The sequence below is a fragment of the Lynx rufus genome, unplaced genomic scaffold, assembly GCF_022079265.1.
Source record: "Lynx rufus isolate CCGP_SWC_20201006 ecotype Redwood Valley unplaced genomic scaffold, mLynRuf1.p SCAF_16, whole genome shotgun sequence".
Classification (NCBI taxonomy): domain Eukaryota; kingdom Metazoa; phylum Chordata; class Mammalia; order Carnivora; family Felidae; genus Lynx; species Lynx rufus.
Genome location: NW_025814830.1, coordinates 40,427,134 through 40,444,985, shown reverse-complemented (window position 1 = coordinate 40,444,985; position 17,852 = coordinate 40,427,134). Strand labels below are relative to the sequence as shown.

General features: G+C 40.5%; 1 protein-coding gene across 1 annotated transcript in view; it reads right to left on the bottom strand.

Annotated features, from left to right (window-relative positions):
- Positions 1-17,852, bottom strand: part of TANGO6 (transport and golgi organization 6 homolog) — a 194,872-nt gene that overhangs the window by 75,459 nt on the left and 101,561 nt on the right. Inside the window, exon 15 of the mRNA XM_047078653.1 lies at positions 6,238-6,378. Coding sequence (XP_046934609.1) covers positions 6,238-6,378 — 141 coding nt within the window. The remainder of the gene's footprint in view (positions 1-6,237; positions 6,379-17,852) is intronic.

The following is a 17,852-nucleotide window of genomic DNA, read 5'->3' as shown; positions in this document are numbered from 1 at the left end:
GGCCTGCGGTGTGGTGATAAGGACAAGGAATTGATGCAGCCCCATAGTACAGTGCCACATTCAACTGCAGGATCTCGAGAAAAAGGACAAAGACCACTTCCCCTGCGTTCCTACAGTGCCCTCCACAAGCAGACCACCTGACAGAGATGGTCTGTGTATGAGTCACTCTCTCCTATTAAACTGTAAGCTCCTTGCAGGAAGAGACTATGGCTTTTTCATGCTCTTACTTCCAGCCCCAGGTACAGAATCTGCCATTTAGTAGCTAATCAAAAAACATTTCTGAACTAAACTATATTGATACTCCTACCCCCAAGATTAAGAAAAAAATAAGTATACTCAAGACTAAAAACAAAAAACAAACCTTTGAGTATTAGGAACAGCTATCATATAACCCAAGAATTTATATTATTTAGAACTTGACAAAAGCAGGAAATTAAATTAGAATGCAGAAAATGTTTGGGTATTATTATGGGCAGAGGTGGAAACTGCTTTCCTGTCAAGGATTTCTGACCTAAGCTTTGGATTCACATGAGAGCCACGTACAAATAAAAAGCAATCTCATGTATTCTTCTCTCTCCTTTCTAAGAATATGAAATAGATACTGGAAAAGTATATAAATCTTCCCTAAATATAAGAGATAATTTAAAAATATAATTTAGTTCATCTTATGGTCCATTAAATGTAAAAGGAAGGCAAGCAAGGGTAGGAGGCATATATAATCACCTCAAAGGTAGACACAGGCTTTTTAATAAGGACAACTCCCGAATTCAGCAGGTATCAGAAAAGATACCACTGGAAATTACGGTCATAAGATTGGTATAAAATAGATAAACCAGGTGCACAAGCTCCCACATCCAAAAGGATGTGTAAATATATTACAGAAAGGAACAAATAATTTTTTCAAACTCTCTCCAGTGAGATGGCAATATAAAAAGTAACAGATGGGAGATAGGCTGGAAATTCGGTCAAGGCCACCAGGATGACTGAGTATTGTACAACTCCAGGGCATGCCATTCATACAATAACACCTCTTGGAACTTTTATGGCTGTGAACAACCTGCATAATTTTATGTTGTAGTCCTGCATTTATCACATGTGAGTAATGTTATAAAGCAGAAACAGAATGGTCCACATGAGCTCTACAACAGGGTATATCAACATGGGGCCCTACTGACATTCCGGGCCAGATCATTCTGCATTGTAGGGGGCTGTCCTGTACACTGTAGGCTGTTGAGGAGCATCCCTGACTTATACCCACTAAATGGCCAGTAATATTCTCCTGCCCCCAGTTGTAACAACTAAAAATGTCTCCAGATATCTCCTAGGGAGCAAAATTCTTTCCCCTGCCTCCCTATTTGAAAATCACTAATCTAGAGAACAAAGGACGGGGCAATGTTTGTTCAGCCCTGCTGAAGAGAAAGCAGATATCGCATCTGGCATATGTGAGAAAGCTGTGTAGTCTCCATCAGATCAGGAATAATGCTCCAGGCGGCCTCAGAAGGAAATACCGTCGCATATGTATTCAATCCTCTTCACTTTAATTCTACTTTTTAAGTAATGTCCCAATTGCCAATTCACTATCTTGGGCACAGTATTCTAATGATATATTTTTAAAAGAAGTTTTAAAAACTGCAATGACAGATAACAGTCCACAGGTTATTGTCAACATCGACACTGGGCCATATAAGAGGAAACATATGGAGAAACATTTGGAGTGATTGGTAATTTAGCAATGTGTTAAGATTAAATTTCTAAAAGTACAATAAAAAAACTAAACAGTTCCTTAAATAAAAGAAACGAAACCAAAATCTCTCCACAATATTTTCTACATTGAAGAGTAGAGATTAAAACATACAGATTAATATATAATCTTGGTTTGAGAAAGCCTTCCTATAGGAAGAAAAACCATAAAGGCATAGATAGATTTGCCTATATCAAAATAAAAAACTTCTGTGTTTCAAAATAAGGTGAAACAGAAAGTATGAACACAACTACAATGTAAACAACCCATAGAAAATAGTCACAACATAAATTTCAGTGGTTCACAATTTTTAAATAGGTAAAGGTTTTATAAATCAAATAACAAAATCAATACCCCCAACAGAAAGATGGAGAAAGAATAGGAAAAGCCAATTTACACACACACACACACACACACACACACACACACACACACACACCCTCCACATACACACAAAATTTAGTCAATAAATATATGAAAAATGTTTAACCTTATCAATGGAATTAATGGAAGTAAACACAAGGTAGCATTTCTTTATACATGTGCTTGATAAAAATGATAATACATGGCATATACAGTACTGACGAGGGTATAGACAAATATTCTCAAACACTGAAATATAAACTGGCACAATCCCAGGGGGACGAGCAAAATGGCTAAAGGAGAGTGGGAGGTACAGGCTTCCATGGAATGAGTAAGTCACAAGAACAAAAGGCACAGCATAAGGAATACAGTCAATGATACTGTAACAGCATTAGATGGTTGACAGATGGCGGATATACTTGTAGTGAGCACAGTATAACGTATAAACTTCTCAAATCGCTATGTTGTACACTTGAAACTACTTTAACATTGTGTGTCAACTATACTCAAATTAAAAATTTTAAATAAATAAACTGGCACAACCTCCCTGGAAGACAACTTAGCAATAAATATCTTTAAAAATATGCACATGCTTTTAACAAATTCTACTTTTAGAAAATTGTTTTCCTAGGAAATGATCATGAATCTGCACAAAGGATTTAGCTACAAGGATATTCATCTTAATGTAATTCATAACAGCAAAAAACTCGGACCAACCTGTAAGTTGGTCACTTGAAAAAATTATAGTATGTTCAAATGATATATTACCACGCAATCATTAAAAATTACAGAGGATGTGGAAAATGTCCATGTTAATGACAGGAAAAAGGTGCTTAATAACGTGGGAGAATGTTCAGGAAGCAACACTGTTTTGGGTAATAAGACTGGGTCTGGAGTCAAGCTGTCTGAGTTCAAATTCGGGATCTACCATTAATTAGCTGTGTGACATTAGGCAAGTTAGTAGCCCTCTCTGTAGCTGTTTCTTAATGTCTAAAAAAAAATATACAACCCTTATGAAATAATGGATCTAGGCTACAATTATCAATGGTTACTTAAAACCATGAGGAGGAAGGTTGATGGAGAAGTTTATAACAGATATACCTGACTAGAAACACCACTAATCGCCCTCAGCACCACTAAAATGAGACGACCAGACATTATGTGCCTCCTCTTGTGAGACAACAGGAAAGACCATACACAGCATGCCTATGAAGTATTTTTAGCCCCCAAATTTGACCCCAATTTACAAAAGTGTCTAGATCTGTCGGCATACTAGAAATATGGGGATTTGAGTCCATGAAAATGAAGTTTGAGAACAATCAAAATAAACGGACAGTGACAAAAAGTTTACAATAGTGCTTACCTCTGGGGCAGGTAGAGACTAGGAAGGGACAAAAGGAAACTTCATGGGCTACTACAAGCGTTCTACACTGACGTTAGTATACTTTCTATACTTCACTGTGTGTGTGTGATACCTCTGTTTTTAAAAATGGCAAGAAAAAACTCCTGATTTTCACCATCGTCTAGCAGCAGGAAGGAAAGCAGACGTGCTTGGGGAACTAGGCATGATGCCAAGAGGAAGCAGCAGTGTCCTGCACCCGGTTCCCACCTGTGGGCCTCGTTCTCCTGTGGAACTCCCCCTGCTGCAAAGAAGAGCTGGGGGTGGGGACAGAGCAAGTCCCAGGCCAATGAAAGCAGGGTACTTATTAAGGAAGCCTTACAGAGAGGCTGTCCACAGGGATTTCCATATCACTGGTAAACTAAGAATACTGGCTATGTTGTAAAAACGGGCTTTAACTCCAGTGAAAGGATTTCAGCAAGCCACCTCGTCTCCGCACTTGGACATGTTGGTAATGTGAATTAGAAACTGGCAGGTAAAGCTAAAGGCGGTATCTATGGCTGGATACCTAGAAGAGTAGGCTATGGAAACATTAGAACTTTGAGAATTGATGGAGTTTTCTTTGAAACAGCCCGCAAAAGACTGTTTTGGGAATTGGGCTAATTATAGGCACATGTAAGGTGGAGTAAGGCCTCTCTCCCAATCCACCCAGTTCTTCACCTCCACTCCCACCCCTGGTCACTAGAGACCGAGAAACATGCATTTCAGTGTTCATCATCCCGGCGGTAGAGGTCTACCAGAAGTTACAGAGAAAGTACATGTTACACTGATGTAGTCTATGTATGGCATACGTTCCCTCTTAGCTCCGATAATCCCAATGATAGACGCAAATAGAAGTCACAGGTTGCACTTGGACCTGAGATACTTGAAGCTTAACATTCACACCTCCTGTGAGAGAATGATTTCTTATAATGGTGCACTTGTCTGGTATGTTTCGGATCCATATTTAGGACTAAGGCAAATATAGAAAGTTGGTCTTTCTTTAAAGACTAGAAAACATTTTTTTTTCTAAATTTCACTTTCATGAGATTTTTCTTTCACTAATCAAAAGATTTAGGTAGAAAAAAATTATTTAAGTGGGTAGAGATCTAGGTCCTCTTTTTTAACCAGGAGGGATGCCCAGAAATTAGGAAAATTCAGGGCTATATCTGAAGAAATAATGCATGGTTATTCAGAAGCTTTGTAAATACTTTGAACGCTGGTAAAGAAGAAATCAGTGTGATTTCTCAAAGCAAGTGGCAAAAAGCTATTTTGTTTTCCAAAATCTTCACCTATTGGGTAGAGTAACATTTACGAGCTCACAGACAAATTAGTCAAACGAAGCTGAGATCACTTCTCTCTCTGCCTTAGGTCACAGGCTAGGGGATACATGATGGAATTACTAACGGGCCGAGAACAAATCTATCGGTGCTTGAGAAGATGCTGATCTAGATTAAAGAAGAAGTCTAGTTCGGTGTGGCATTGTTTTCAGGCCAAAATATTAACCACTGATGCTACTACATCTCTTAATGTAATGTGACACAGACATACAGAGTGAGAATATGGCCCCCAAACACACCTTAATTCTTCAAGTTCAACATGGCAGCTGGTTGGCTCAATGGATACTATATACCACTGGCCACACTTGAATGACTGGTTTGCCTTATTTTAAGGCTTCAAGCTATCTATATTCAGTGTAGCAGTCAATGGCTAAGTTTATGTAACGCAAGTTAAAGAACCCCCTCCCAATTCTATGTTATATAGCCCGATATAAAAATAACAACAGTATACTTTTTGACTTATGGAGAAATTTGTTAGTTTATCTTAATTTAACCCCCATCTTTAACGTGAACAATTGTTTTCTTTGTCCTGACTCCCCAGTGTCCCATCTCCCAGCCCCTTAAGGGTACTCAACAAGTAGTAAATAATAAAGTATTTCTTTTCTTTAAAAAAGCAATCTTTCTTGTTAGCAAAAATGAAAATTTATTGAGCCTGTACTGTGTGTCAAACACTATTCCAAGTATTACCTTATTTAATCCTTACAATAGCCCTATGAGTAAGTGCTATTAATATCCTCATATTATACACGATGACACTGAAGTACCAAGACGTTAAGAAATGTTTCCATGGTCACATAGCCAATAAGCAGCAGTTTGAGATTTGAACCCAGATATTGTGACCCAGGAGCTCATGCTCTTACTTACAACTCTCAGCTTATGTAGTCTGGAGCAACGTCCTTTGAGTTGGGGGGTTCAATTCTCAGCACCACTATTTATCAGCTGAAAGTGTCTTGGGACAAACTGCTGAAGGTCTCTGCACCATGATTTCCTCACCTATAAAACGGGTCTAACAACAGCCTCTCTGTAGCATTTGTTGGGAAAACTAGATGAGACTATATATGCAGACGACCTGGCACACAGTAGCCATTCAACAAGAGCTAGTGCTATTCCTTCCCTGTCTGACATTCCTCCTGCTGCTGCTCAGCCAGTGTGAAACTTCTCATTCCAGCTCCAACGAAAATCAGGCCCCAACATAGCTGAGGGGCGGAGAACAAGCAGTGGTAGGAAAACAGGCACTATTGCTGCCAATCCCTTAGTGGGCGTGTGGATTGTTGCTAAATCCTTGAGCAGGAAGTAGTTCATCTCAGCCCTGAAACTGTCCTCCCCTTGCTAGCATAAGAAACCTCCAAGGTACACAGACTTTGGTTCCGAAGCCATACTGCCCCCCACCATTTTCCAGGCCGTGGAAAACTCACCTAATGCCCTGACAACTCGCATCAGGACTTCCCCGACTTTCATTCTGGTCTCTGGCGTGTGCTTGTCTTTACCACCGTCATACTGAGCCAACAGGCCAAGCAAGATTTTCTCAGGGTACACATCTGAGAGCAAGGCAACCCCTGGGGTTAAAAATAAAAAGAAAGGATTCATTATGGTTTAAAATTGGAAAGCAAATAAACCCAGACAGCCTGTGACGGGATGAACACTGAGACACTTAAACCCACCTCTGTAATTCTACCAGGAAGGGCTGCCCTTTATTTGGAATGACAGCATAGTGAGTGCAGAGAACACGGGTCTGGGAGTTCAGACTCCTGGATTCTTCTAGTCTCAGTCCTATGTGTTCTCTAAGATCACTTCCAGCACTGGCATTCTATGATTTATGAATTCTAGACTCTTTTTTTTTTTTTTTTTTGAGAGAGAGAGACAGAGAGAGTGCAAGTGAGGGGGGGGGGGAGGAGGAGAGAGGAGGAGAGAGAGAAGGAGAGAAAGAGAGTCTTAAGTAGGCTCCATGCTCAGCACAGAGCCTGACTTGGGGCTCAATCCTACCACCCTGGGTTCATGACTGGAGCCAAAATCAAAAGTCAGACGCTCAACCTGATGCTCAAATGAGCCACCCAGGCGCCCTTGGATTCTAGTCTCTTAAAGCAGAGGGTAGATGATTATATATTGTGGCAGGGATTCACAAGCAGCAGAAGACTGGATTAAATACCCTCCAGAGAGCCCTCCAAGTCTGAGACTCTATGGTTCTATGACTAGTATTATTCCTGCCAAAGCACAGCAGTGCTTCCTGTCTTTGCTGCGGTTCTCTGTTCCAATATGAGTATTCTCTGTAAAACTGTCAACGATGAGAGTAATTTCCACAAGGAAATATCTTCAGAGCATTTTGGGCATGATCAGTAGGAGACCCATACTTATGGCTGAGTTCCCTGATCAGAAGTGGGGAAGGTCCTGCTCTTGAGTCTCTCTTCCAAGTATGGTAGTAGCCCCCCCTTATTCGCAGGGGATATGTTCCAAGACCCGCAGTGAATGTCTGAAACTGCAGGTAGTTCCAAACACTCTATATTCTATGTTTCTTCCTATACATACCTACCTATGAAAAAGTTTAATTAATTTATTTTTTGATTTAATGTTTATTTATCTTTGAGCAAGAGAGAGACAGAGTGCAAGCAGGGAAAGTGCAGAGAAAGAGGGAGACACAGAATCTGAAGTAGGCTCTAGGCTCTGAGCTGTCAGCACAGAGCCTGATGTGGGGCTTGAACCCACAAACCATGAGACCATGACCTGAGTGGAAGTCGGACATTCAACCTACTGAGCCACCCAGGTGCCCCTAATAAAGTTTAATTTATAAATCAGGCACAATAAGATATTAACAACAATAACTAATCAAATAGAACAATTGGAACAATTGCAATAACAATAACAACTGTCATAAGTGTTATGTGAATGTGGTCTTTCTCTCTCTCAAAATATCTTAATGTATTGTATTCGCCCACATTCTGCTTGTGATGACGTGAGATAATAAAATGGCTACATGAGCAGACGAAGTGAGGTCAGTGACGCAGGCATTGTGACAGTGTTTGGCTACTACTGACCTTCTGATGATTTAGTCAGAAGGAGGATTATCTGCTTCCAGACCACAGGTGACCGAGGCTAATTGAAACTGTGGAAAGGCAAACTGCAGATAAAGGGAGACTCCTTCACTTCCTGATTCCTTTTCCCATCATGCCAGTACCTCCTAGATGTGTAATCATTATCTGAGACCCGCCCCATATCGAGCAAACTTTACACGGACGGAGAGAGGAGGGGATATATGATCTATGACAGAGTTAGAAATAAAGCCCCTAGTCTCAAAATTATATAAATACAAATTGGGTTACTTGGGAAGAAAACGTTACACACTTTTAAAGAATAGTGGGGAAGAAGAAAAAAACAAAGGAAAGAAATACAGGTTTCAAAATATATCCAGGAAGAGACTGCTTCTTTTTACCACCTCTACTTCAACTACTCTGGTCCATCATTTCTGGCCTGTTGATTTCCTTTTTTTCCCTCCAATAATCTCCTAATTGGCCCATCTGCTTTTACCATTTACCTTCATCACAGCTGACCATCTGGCTAAACCAAATCAGGCCCCATCATTCTTCTGCCCAAAGCCCCCAATGGTTTCCCTCTCCCTTGTTTGTGAGCAAACCCCATCTCCACCTGCCTTTGCTCACTCACTGACCTCATCTTTTCCCACTACTCTCCCCTGCTCACTATCCTCCAGCACCTCTGGCCTCCTCACTGTTCTTAGAGTAGACCACGCTGCTTCAGGTCTACTGTCTTCCTCTGACATCCCGCTCTGCCCAGGCTTCTCCTCCTACAGGTAGCCTTAGGGCTTGCTCCCCAAGCCCCATCATGTCTCTGTTCAAATATCACACTTATCACATATAAAATGGCAGCCTCCTTCTCCTACCACTCCTTATGCTTGATTTTTCTTCTTAGCACTATACACGTTATATATGGCATTTGCTTATTTATCGACTACTCTCCTCCTTAGAAGGTAAAATTTACAAAGTGAAGGATTTTGTTTTGTTCCCTGCTGGTAGCCTCCATGCCTAGAAGAGTGCCAGCACACAGCAGGCGCTCAGTAACTATTTGTTGAATGAATGAATTAATAAAAGAGTTCAAAGATATAGTCTTGATATAAATTTCAGGAATTAAGAAAGATGGGGAAGGAGTAATAGAAATGCTTAAGAAATCTTTAATAATTTTTCATCTGAGTTTGCCAATCTCCCGTTTAAACTTGACATTCGTGCAGGCAAAGTCTACATACTATTTTCTATGTTGTAGGTTGTGATTCCATTCTCTTGTAAGTCAGATATACACAAAGGCAGTGCACTTGCTAAAGGCTGCCTGTACCTGCTTCTTTTCTGCCTTCCCCACCCCTACCTTTTCATTGCTTCCAAAAAGCCTGGGAAGTCCCTGCATGTGGTCCTAACCACCACTTCCTTTATGTGGCCTCCAATCTTATAAAAGCAAAAGCTCTGCTCTTAAGGAAGTTTCAGGCTGTGAAAGAACCTGAATCAGACAGTTCCCCTGTTGGCACAATGAGAAACTGCATTTGTAGTTAGCTCTATTATGCAAAACGATGGAAAAGTTCTTGGATGTCCAAGATGAAGTTAAAGCTGTCTTAGCAAAGGAAAAATGTCAGTGGCTAAGAAAAAGATAAATAGAGGCACCAGGGTGGCACCGTCAATTGAGCATCAGACTTGATTTCAGCTCAGAGCATATGATCCCAGTGTCGCGAGATCGAGCCCCATGTGAGTCTCCGCGCTGAGCGTGGAGGCTGCTTAGGATTCTCTTCCTCTCTCTCTCTCTCTCTCTCCCTCGGCCCCTTTCCTCTTCTCTTTCTCTCTCTCTCTCTCTTAAGAGAGAGAGAGAGAGAAAGGGAGGGAGATTGTTTACTAAGGGAGGGAAAGGAAACAGCTTCCAAATCTGAAGAAGCCCAAAGCAAAAGTGAATTGGTAGTTGGTAACCGCAGTTCTGGCAGAATTGTACCACTGCTACATCGCAAGCTCTGGTGGACACCACAGATCTACAGCGACCATAACTGCTTTTTCATCAGAAGTTCCCAAGTGAGAAATCTGGTGGATCTGTTCCCTTTTAGGAATACAGCTGTGACTTTATAATGGAAATCAGCGGGAAAATGGGGTCTGCTTAATAAAACTTTGATCTATTTCTAGCTTTTCTGAAAAACATTTATTACTGAAGTCCCTCCTACGTTGTTTATGCCTATTTCCTCTCATTAATCTTTAGCAGAGAACACGTATTTACCTCTAACAACATTATCTTGCTATCTACTTCAAAACCAGGTGAGCTCTTGATTTCCTCTCTGTAGCAGGCAGAGATCTGGCTGCACAGAGCATCTACTCTGTCTTCTGGTAGCAACACCTGGTGGGCCTTTGGGAACTATCCTTTTCCTACACTTAGTCTAAGTGGTTTAAGTGGAGCCAACTGCCCACTTTCTCCCCCCTTCGTGTGTGAACTCATCTGGCCAGTTAGGACATTCCACCCCAAGCCCACATAATGATGGGCTCAGTAATGGGCAATGGGACTCAATTCTGGATCCCACATTGCAACTACTGGGACAAATAGGGTTTTGGGGTGTGTGTGTGTGTGTGTGTGTGTGTGTGTTTTCCCTGTTGAGGTTATTAGCCTAGAGCTGCCTGTGGCCACTATGTGGAGAAAGCCCACTCAAAAATACAGCCAACACAGAAGAGGATCAAGCCAAGAGAGGGAAAGAGAAAAGGAAGAGACCTGATAATCACACTTTGAGCCTCTGGATTCAACTGTATTTCCACCCACTTAGACTCTACATAAATAAATCAATAAATATCCTTTTATGTGCATGCCGATATGATTTTTTTTCATCAAAGGAATCCTAACATATCCTTCTTCAGATTAAAAAAAAATGATTTATTTATGTATGTATTTATTTACTTACTTAAGTACTTTTCCTATAATGCCAAACTTTTAATTCCACTGGGGAGCTTTAAATCCTTCCACTCTTGCATTAAAAGGTTGCCAATAGCAAAGCCTGGTTTCCTTGTTTCCCACAGTCCCAGGTTAGCAACTGTTTATCTTCTTGCTGGCCTGCTCCCCAGACTGCTGCCAAATGGCCCTCTGACTGTTTGAGTTTTACCTTCTAGGATACAGCTGCCACCTAGGAGTTTATAAATCCTTAGAGGACAAGGGCACCTCCCTCCTCACTCTTACACCAAGCAGCAAAGAGAATTACATATGATGGTTAAGACTGCAGAACAATTAAAGAGATGAAATTTTGTGTGACCGTTTTTGTTTCTTATTTGAAAGCTCCCTGAATTTTGACAATGGAGGAAACACGGCCGTAACCTTCACATGACCCTTGGTCCCTTGCACTTGATAATTCCTTTGTAATTTGAAAGTGGGGTAACTTCTGGGTCAGCACGGGCTTCAAGGAAACATGACACATCAATCCTTTTGGCAAAATAAGAACCAAATGAGTCTGGGAGAGATACCTGCCACTGCTCTGACTGCAGGAAAATGCATACGCACTTCAAGGTATGGTATAACAGGTAAGTGATGTAGAAGGTAAAGGTGAATCTAAAACCGGCTAGGGCTCATGAAAGCGTTCTGATCTGTATTTTCTGGCAAAGCTCAGGATATAAGCAAATTAACTCAACTGAAAAAAAATATTATTTAAAGTACATCATGCAACAAAATAGAGACAGTCAACTTTGTAAAATAACTGTGTGTTTCCCCCAAAGACTTCCCTTGCAAAGCCAGAAATGTATTCTAATCCCAATAGCACTGACTTCAAGATGATTCCTCAGCAAGCTGTTCACTGATTCTGTAGATCTTCAGCAGTAAAAATAGTCTAGGTATAGTCTTATCTTACACAATGCTCTTGCATTGTAGGAAAGATAGTTTAGCTCTGAATGTCTTTGCTGACTGGCTCTTTCCCAAGAATCTTCTAAGACAATCTCCACTTTGAAACTAACCTGCCCCCTCCTCCTGGGCAGAGAACAACCTATCTCCCAAAATGCCCACATCAACCTGAAAAACCACCTACTCACTCAAACTTCTCAGGTACTTCTGAGACAAAACGGTAAGAAACATAAAACCCACATATTGTGTGATTCCATTTATATGAAATATCCAGAATAGGTGAATCTATAGGCAGAAAGTAGATTTAGTGGTTACCCAGGGCTGTAAGAGGTAGGGGGAAATAGGGAGTGAGTGCTAATGGATGTGGAGTTTCCTTCTGGAGCGATATAAACCTTCTAAAATGATTGTGATGATGGGTTCACACTCTGTGAATACACTAAAACCACTAAATTGTATATTTTAAATGAGTGAATCGTATGGTGTGTGAATTATCTCCCAAAAAGTTATTATTGAAAGTATGATAAAAGCTATTTCATATCTACCCTTTTAGGTTTTTAGAATAGAAGAAAAGGGGAGAAAATAATATATCACATCTTAAATATAAAAGGAAATCCACCTCCAAGAGCAAAGTATCCACTTACTTTTGTACTCAAACCTATTTTGGTTGCCCCTATATTGGGTGCGGGTGGACAGAAGGGGAAAAGGATTTGTCACTTGAATGGGAAAAAAAGTCAAATATTTCACATTTCACAGAATCTGTCTTACAAGTGTAAGAAAATATAATACATCTAAAATTCTAAGTCCTGTGTTAAGCCAGAAATTCTATTCTCGGAATTTGTCCTAGCAGATACACAAGCACAAGGAGAAAATTACTTATGTACAAAATCATCACTCTACCACTACTGGTAAAGAAAAGACTGGAAACAAATTAAGTATTCATCAATAGAGGACTGATTAAGTTGTGGTCACTCACACAGTGTGATACAGTGTATCCATAAAAAAATTAAAAAAAGCTTTTAGGGTACCTGGGTGGCTCAGTTGGTTAAGTGTCTGACTTCAGCTCAGGTCATGATCTCACGGTTTGTGAATTCAAGCCCCGTGTCAGGCTCTGTACTGACAGCTCAGAGCCTGGAGCCTGCTTCAGATTCTGTGTCTCCCTCTCTCTCTGCCCCTTCCCTTCTCATGCTCTCTCTCTCTCTTCTCTCTCTCTCTCTCAAAAATAAACATTAAAAACAATTTTTTAAATAAAAAATAAAAAAGCTTTTTAAGAACTGTTATAGAATAAATTCTAAAATCTACTGTTAGGTAAAAAGCAAAACAATGTGTATAGAATTCAACCATTTCTATACAAAAGGGAACTATACTATAAAATATTCCTGGAAGGATACACAATAAATTAATGATATTGGTTATTTCTGGGGAGGGAAATGGGGAAAGATAGGAGAGAAAGTTTTTATTCTGTATCTGTTTCTACCTTTTGAACTTTGAGCTATGTTATACACTATCTATCAAATATAAATTTTAAAAATATAAGTTAAAAAATCCTACTGAAGTGACAATTAAGGAATAAAAAGGTATAAACCCCAAAACAAGGACAAAGAGAATGGGATAGGTGTCAAAGGCTGAAGTCTGGGTAAAGAGAACAAAGATGGAATGACATAATGATACGTATTCGATACAGCTGTTAAATAATTAGGAAGAACTTAGCAACAATTACACAGAAAACTAAACAAATGTATAAGAAAGGAAGACTGAACTAGGCTCAGCAACGAATAATATCCAAGTAATCAACAGTAAATACAGCCCAATGATGTAGCCAAAAATCATGATGGGGAAAGGGCAGGAGGGAAGGGGTATGTACAGGTGTGCATGTGTGTGCAGGCATTAAATCCTCATCCAACATATGGAAAATGAGTAGATAATGTCCAAAGTTTGTTAAATCACAAGAAATATGTGTGAGCAATTTATTTATAAATAAGGAGGTAATCACTAGAAGAAACTACTTAAAAAGGGGTGGGAGGGGGGAATGGTTATCTTTGGGGACTGGAACTTCAAAGGGGAAAGAAGCAGGACAGGGGATAAGCTTTGTGACTCTTTACAAACTATGTTCAAATTAATAAAAGTAAGTTTATATTAGAAACTACAAAGAAGACACAATACTATTAACCTGTAGAGGAAGCTCACTGTAAGAATAATAATGGGTAAGCAAAGAGGCCAGGCACAGGAGAATTTTCCTTCTGATTCCCAAAGATCATCACTAATCTGTGACTATCCTCTCTTGCAGCTCTACAGCACAAAGATACAAAAGGCTAAAACCTGAAGGGAAGGAAAATACCCTTCCTTTTAGCAAGGTACTTCAGTTGTTACATTAGAGCCCTCTCATTATGATGAAAGCCAACAGTAATTTCAGCTCCAAGAATCCAGGAAGTTACACAAACTGGGGAAGTTGGTTATTAAATCAAGGAAGTGTGGAGAATTCCACTGGATGGCTGGTCTGTCTTTATAATTAGAGTAAAAGACAACGTCTAGCATGCCAATTCGATGTTAAGTTTCTCAACAGCTCCAAACCTCTGCTAAGTGTGGACAAGCCCCAACAAATTTATAAAGATACAATATGAGTTGGTGTTACCCAGGCCTGAAGAAAAAACAGGGTTAGACTAATAAACTGTCACAGTTAACAGCTAAAGGTTTGTTAAGAACTGTACCTAGAGTCTATCTCTTTAAATCAGGATCTAAATAATACATTCGAGGGGCGCCTGAGGGCTCAGTTGGCTCATTTAATGCTCCCAACAATCTTTTGAAGTAGGTATTATTATTACTCCTAATCCAACTCTTGATTTCAGCTCAGGTCATGATCCCAGGATTGTGGGATTGAGTCCCACATTGGGCTCCACGCCCAGCGCAAATTAAGATTCTCTCTCTTTCTCTCTCTCTCTCTCCCTCTATCCTTCTCCCTCGCTCATTCACTCTCTCTCAAAATAAAAATTAAGTAAAAAAAAAGAATTTAAATAATACATTCGAACACTAAAATAATGTCAACGTGTTTGCTTAAATTATTTTCTATTTCCCTGAGTGCCTGGGTGACTCAGTTGACTGGGTGGCTGACTTCAACTCAGGTCATGATCTCGTGGTTTGTGAGTTCAAGCCCCATGTCGGGCTCTGTGCTGACAGCTTGGAGCCTAGAGCCTACTTCAGATCTTGTGTCTCCCTTTCTCTTTCTCTGCGCCTCTCCCACTTGTGCTCTGTCTCTCTCTGTTTCTCAAAAATGAATAAATGTTAAAAAAATTTTTTTTTAATTCTTTTCTACTTCCCATTTTGGAGGGGGAATGTTAAAAGGAGTGAATAATCTATATTTACTGACAGTTAACTATACTTAATGAGAGCCATTTGGATCAAAAAGTATCACTGCAATAAATAAAAATCTAATAGCAAACAGAGTAACATTCCTAACATTTACTGAGTGTTTTCAACATGCCAGTCCATTCTAATGACTCCTATATGCACTCATCCATTTAATGCTCCCAACAATCTTTTGAAGTAGGTATTATTATTATTATTCCTAATTTTACAAAGGAAGAAACTGAGGAACAGATAGATGGGTGAAAAATATGACCCAAGATCTTTGGCACATGGCAGAACAGACGGGCAAACCTGCACTCTACTACGCCACAGCCCCCCCCAGAGGTCATGGAGAAAATAACTGCTGGAATAATGATAGCTTTGCAAATCCTAAGCCCAAAGACAGCAACCTTACATTATTGTTTTATTTTTTAAGTTTATTTATTTATTTTGAGAAAGAGAGAGTGGGGGAGGGTCAGAGAGAGAAGGAGAAAGAATCCCTACCAGGATCACTGCTGCCAGGACGAAGTCCAACACAGGGCTCGAATCCATGAACTGTAAGATGATGACCTTAGCTGAAGTTGAACACTTAACGGACTGAGCCATCCAGGTGCCCCAAACCTTACATTTTCAAGTATATGCTCTTAGCGTCACTCCATAAAATTTACTTTCTATTCAACTTCAAGGTCAGAGGAAGGAGAGGCACTCTGCACACTGCATCCCAGAAGAGACAGGCCAGATTTCTCTACTGAGTCTAGTTGGGTTTCCTAGGGACTGCTTCATTCCTAGCTGGTATCTTTATTTAGCATGTCAAAAAGGGAGGTAAGTGATGTTAATGAAATTCACAAATGATTCTGACTTGAGATGCTGCTGACATTAGTGGTAACAGAGGAGCCATACAAAAGGAAATTGAGAACTTGGATTTTCGTGGGTTCCAGTTTTTAACCAGTGATTCTCTTTTTTTTTTCTTCAATATATGAAGTTTACTGTCAAATTGGTTTCCATGCAACACCCACCCAATGCTCATCCCAAAAGGTGCCCTCCTCAATACCCATCACCCACCCTCCCCTCCCTCCCACCCCCCATTAACCCTCAGTTTGTTCTCAGTTTTTAGGAGTCTCTTATGCTTTGGCTCTCTTCCACTCTAACCTCCTTTTTTTTTTTCCCCTTCCCCTCCCCCATGGGTTTCTGTTAAGTGTCTCAGGATCCACATAAGAGTGAAAACATATGGTATCTGTCTTTCTCTGTATGGCTTATTTCACTTAGCGTAACACTCTCCAGCTCCATCCATGTTGCTACAAAGGGCCATATTTCGTTCTTTCTCATTGCCACGTAGTACTCCATTGTGTATATAAACCACAATTTCTTTATCCATTCATCAGTTGATGGACATTTAGGCTCTTTCCATAATTTGGCTATTGTTGAGAGTGATGCTACAAACATTGGAGTACAAGTGCCCCTATGCATCAGCACTCCTGTATCCCTTGGGTAAATTCCTAGCAGTGCTATTGCTGGGTCATAGGGTAGGTCTATTTTTAATTTTTTGAGGAACCTCCACACTGTTTTCCAGAGTGGCTGCACCAATTTGCATTCCCACCAACAGTGCAAGAGGGTTCCCGTTTCTCCACATCCTCGCCAGCATCTATAGTCTCCTGATTTGTTCATTTTGGCCACTCTGACTGGCATGAGGTGATATCTGAGTGTGGTTTTGATTTGTATTTCCCCAATGAGGAGGGACGTTGAGCATCTTTTCATGTGCCTGTTGGCCATCTGGATGTCTTCTTTAGGGAAGTGTCTATTCATGTTTTCTGCCCATTTCTTCACTTAACCAGTGATTCTCAAACACCTCCACTCTACCTGTTACTGCAAGTCCCCTAAATCTCTTATTCTACTATGCTCCCCAAATAAATAAAATCCAAAACAGCACCAAAAAGCTTAGAGTCCACCTTGTCAGACAGGGCTGCCTCTATCGAACACCTGTGGGTGACAGAGAGGAAGGGGTAAGGAAGAGAGCTGAGAAAAACTGAGCCTCAACACCACCACAATGATCAAGCATTCTGTTGTATGTGCAGAAATATGCACAAAGCTGCCCTAATACTGGCTGAAGGCGTAAGTGAGGAAGGAAGGAAAAGAAAATAGCAATTACCGCTGCTTTGAGGGTAATCACTGCCCTACACATCCGAAAAACTCACATTTCAGCTGTTCCAGGGTGAGAAATAAAAAAGCAGGATGCCATTTGTTTAATTCTCTTTATGTAGCTTTCCCAGAGTTAAAAAAAAATACATTAACATTCTCTTTATGATATCAAAACATTTCCTGATAAAAAGAAAAGAGGGGCTTCTAGTTTCCCATAAAACAGTGAATGGTTCTCTTTTAGCTGAATCTTGGCAAAAAAATAAAAGTCTCTACATCTCCTCCAGATCCCAAGATGGGTGGTCCTGCAGGAGGAGTATCTACCTAAACCGCGGACTCATTTTCTCCTGTTTTCTACTGGCATTTCACCTCAAGCGAACGTGAGGAGAAGCTGCAGAATCAGCAGAGCTGATGGATGCGTCAGGTTCTCATTCCTTCCGAGGGAACCAACGCCTCCCGGGGGAGTTGTTGCCTGGCCTGAAGCTCTAACAAGACAGGGCTGATCTTTCATGTTCTCCAGTGTCTCGGAGCTAGGGGACTTGCTCTGTGCTTTGGGCACCAAGCAGTGATACAGGCAAGATATAAACTCTAATGAAATGCTCCTTTTTTCCTTAGTTAAGCCTAGCAGAAGTCCTGATGAGATGATTAGGCAAGTCTGTGATAGGCACTCCAGGCTAGGACTTGCTTGGAAAGTGTTTGTTGTCAAATCAGTAAC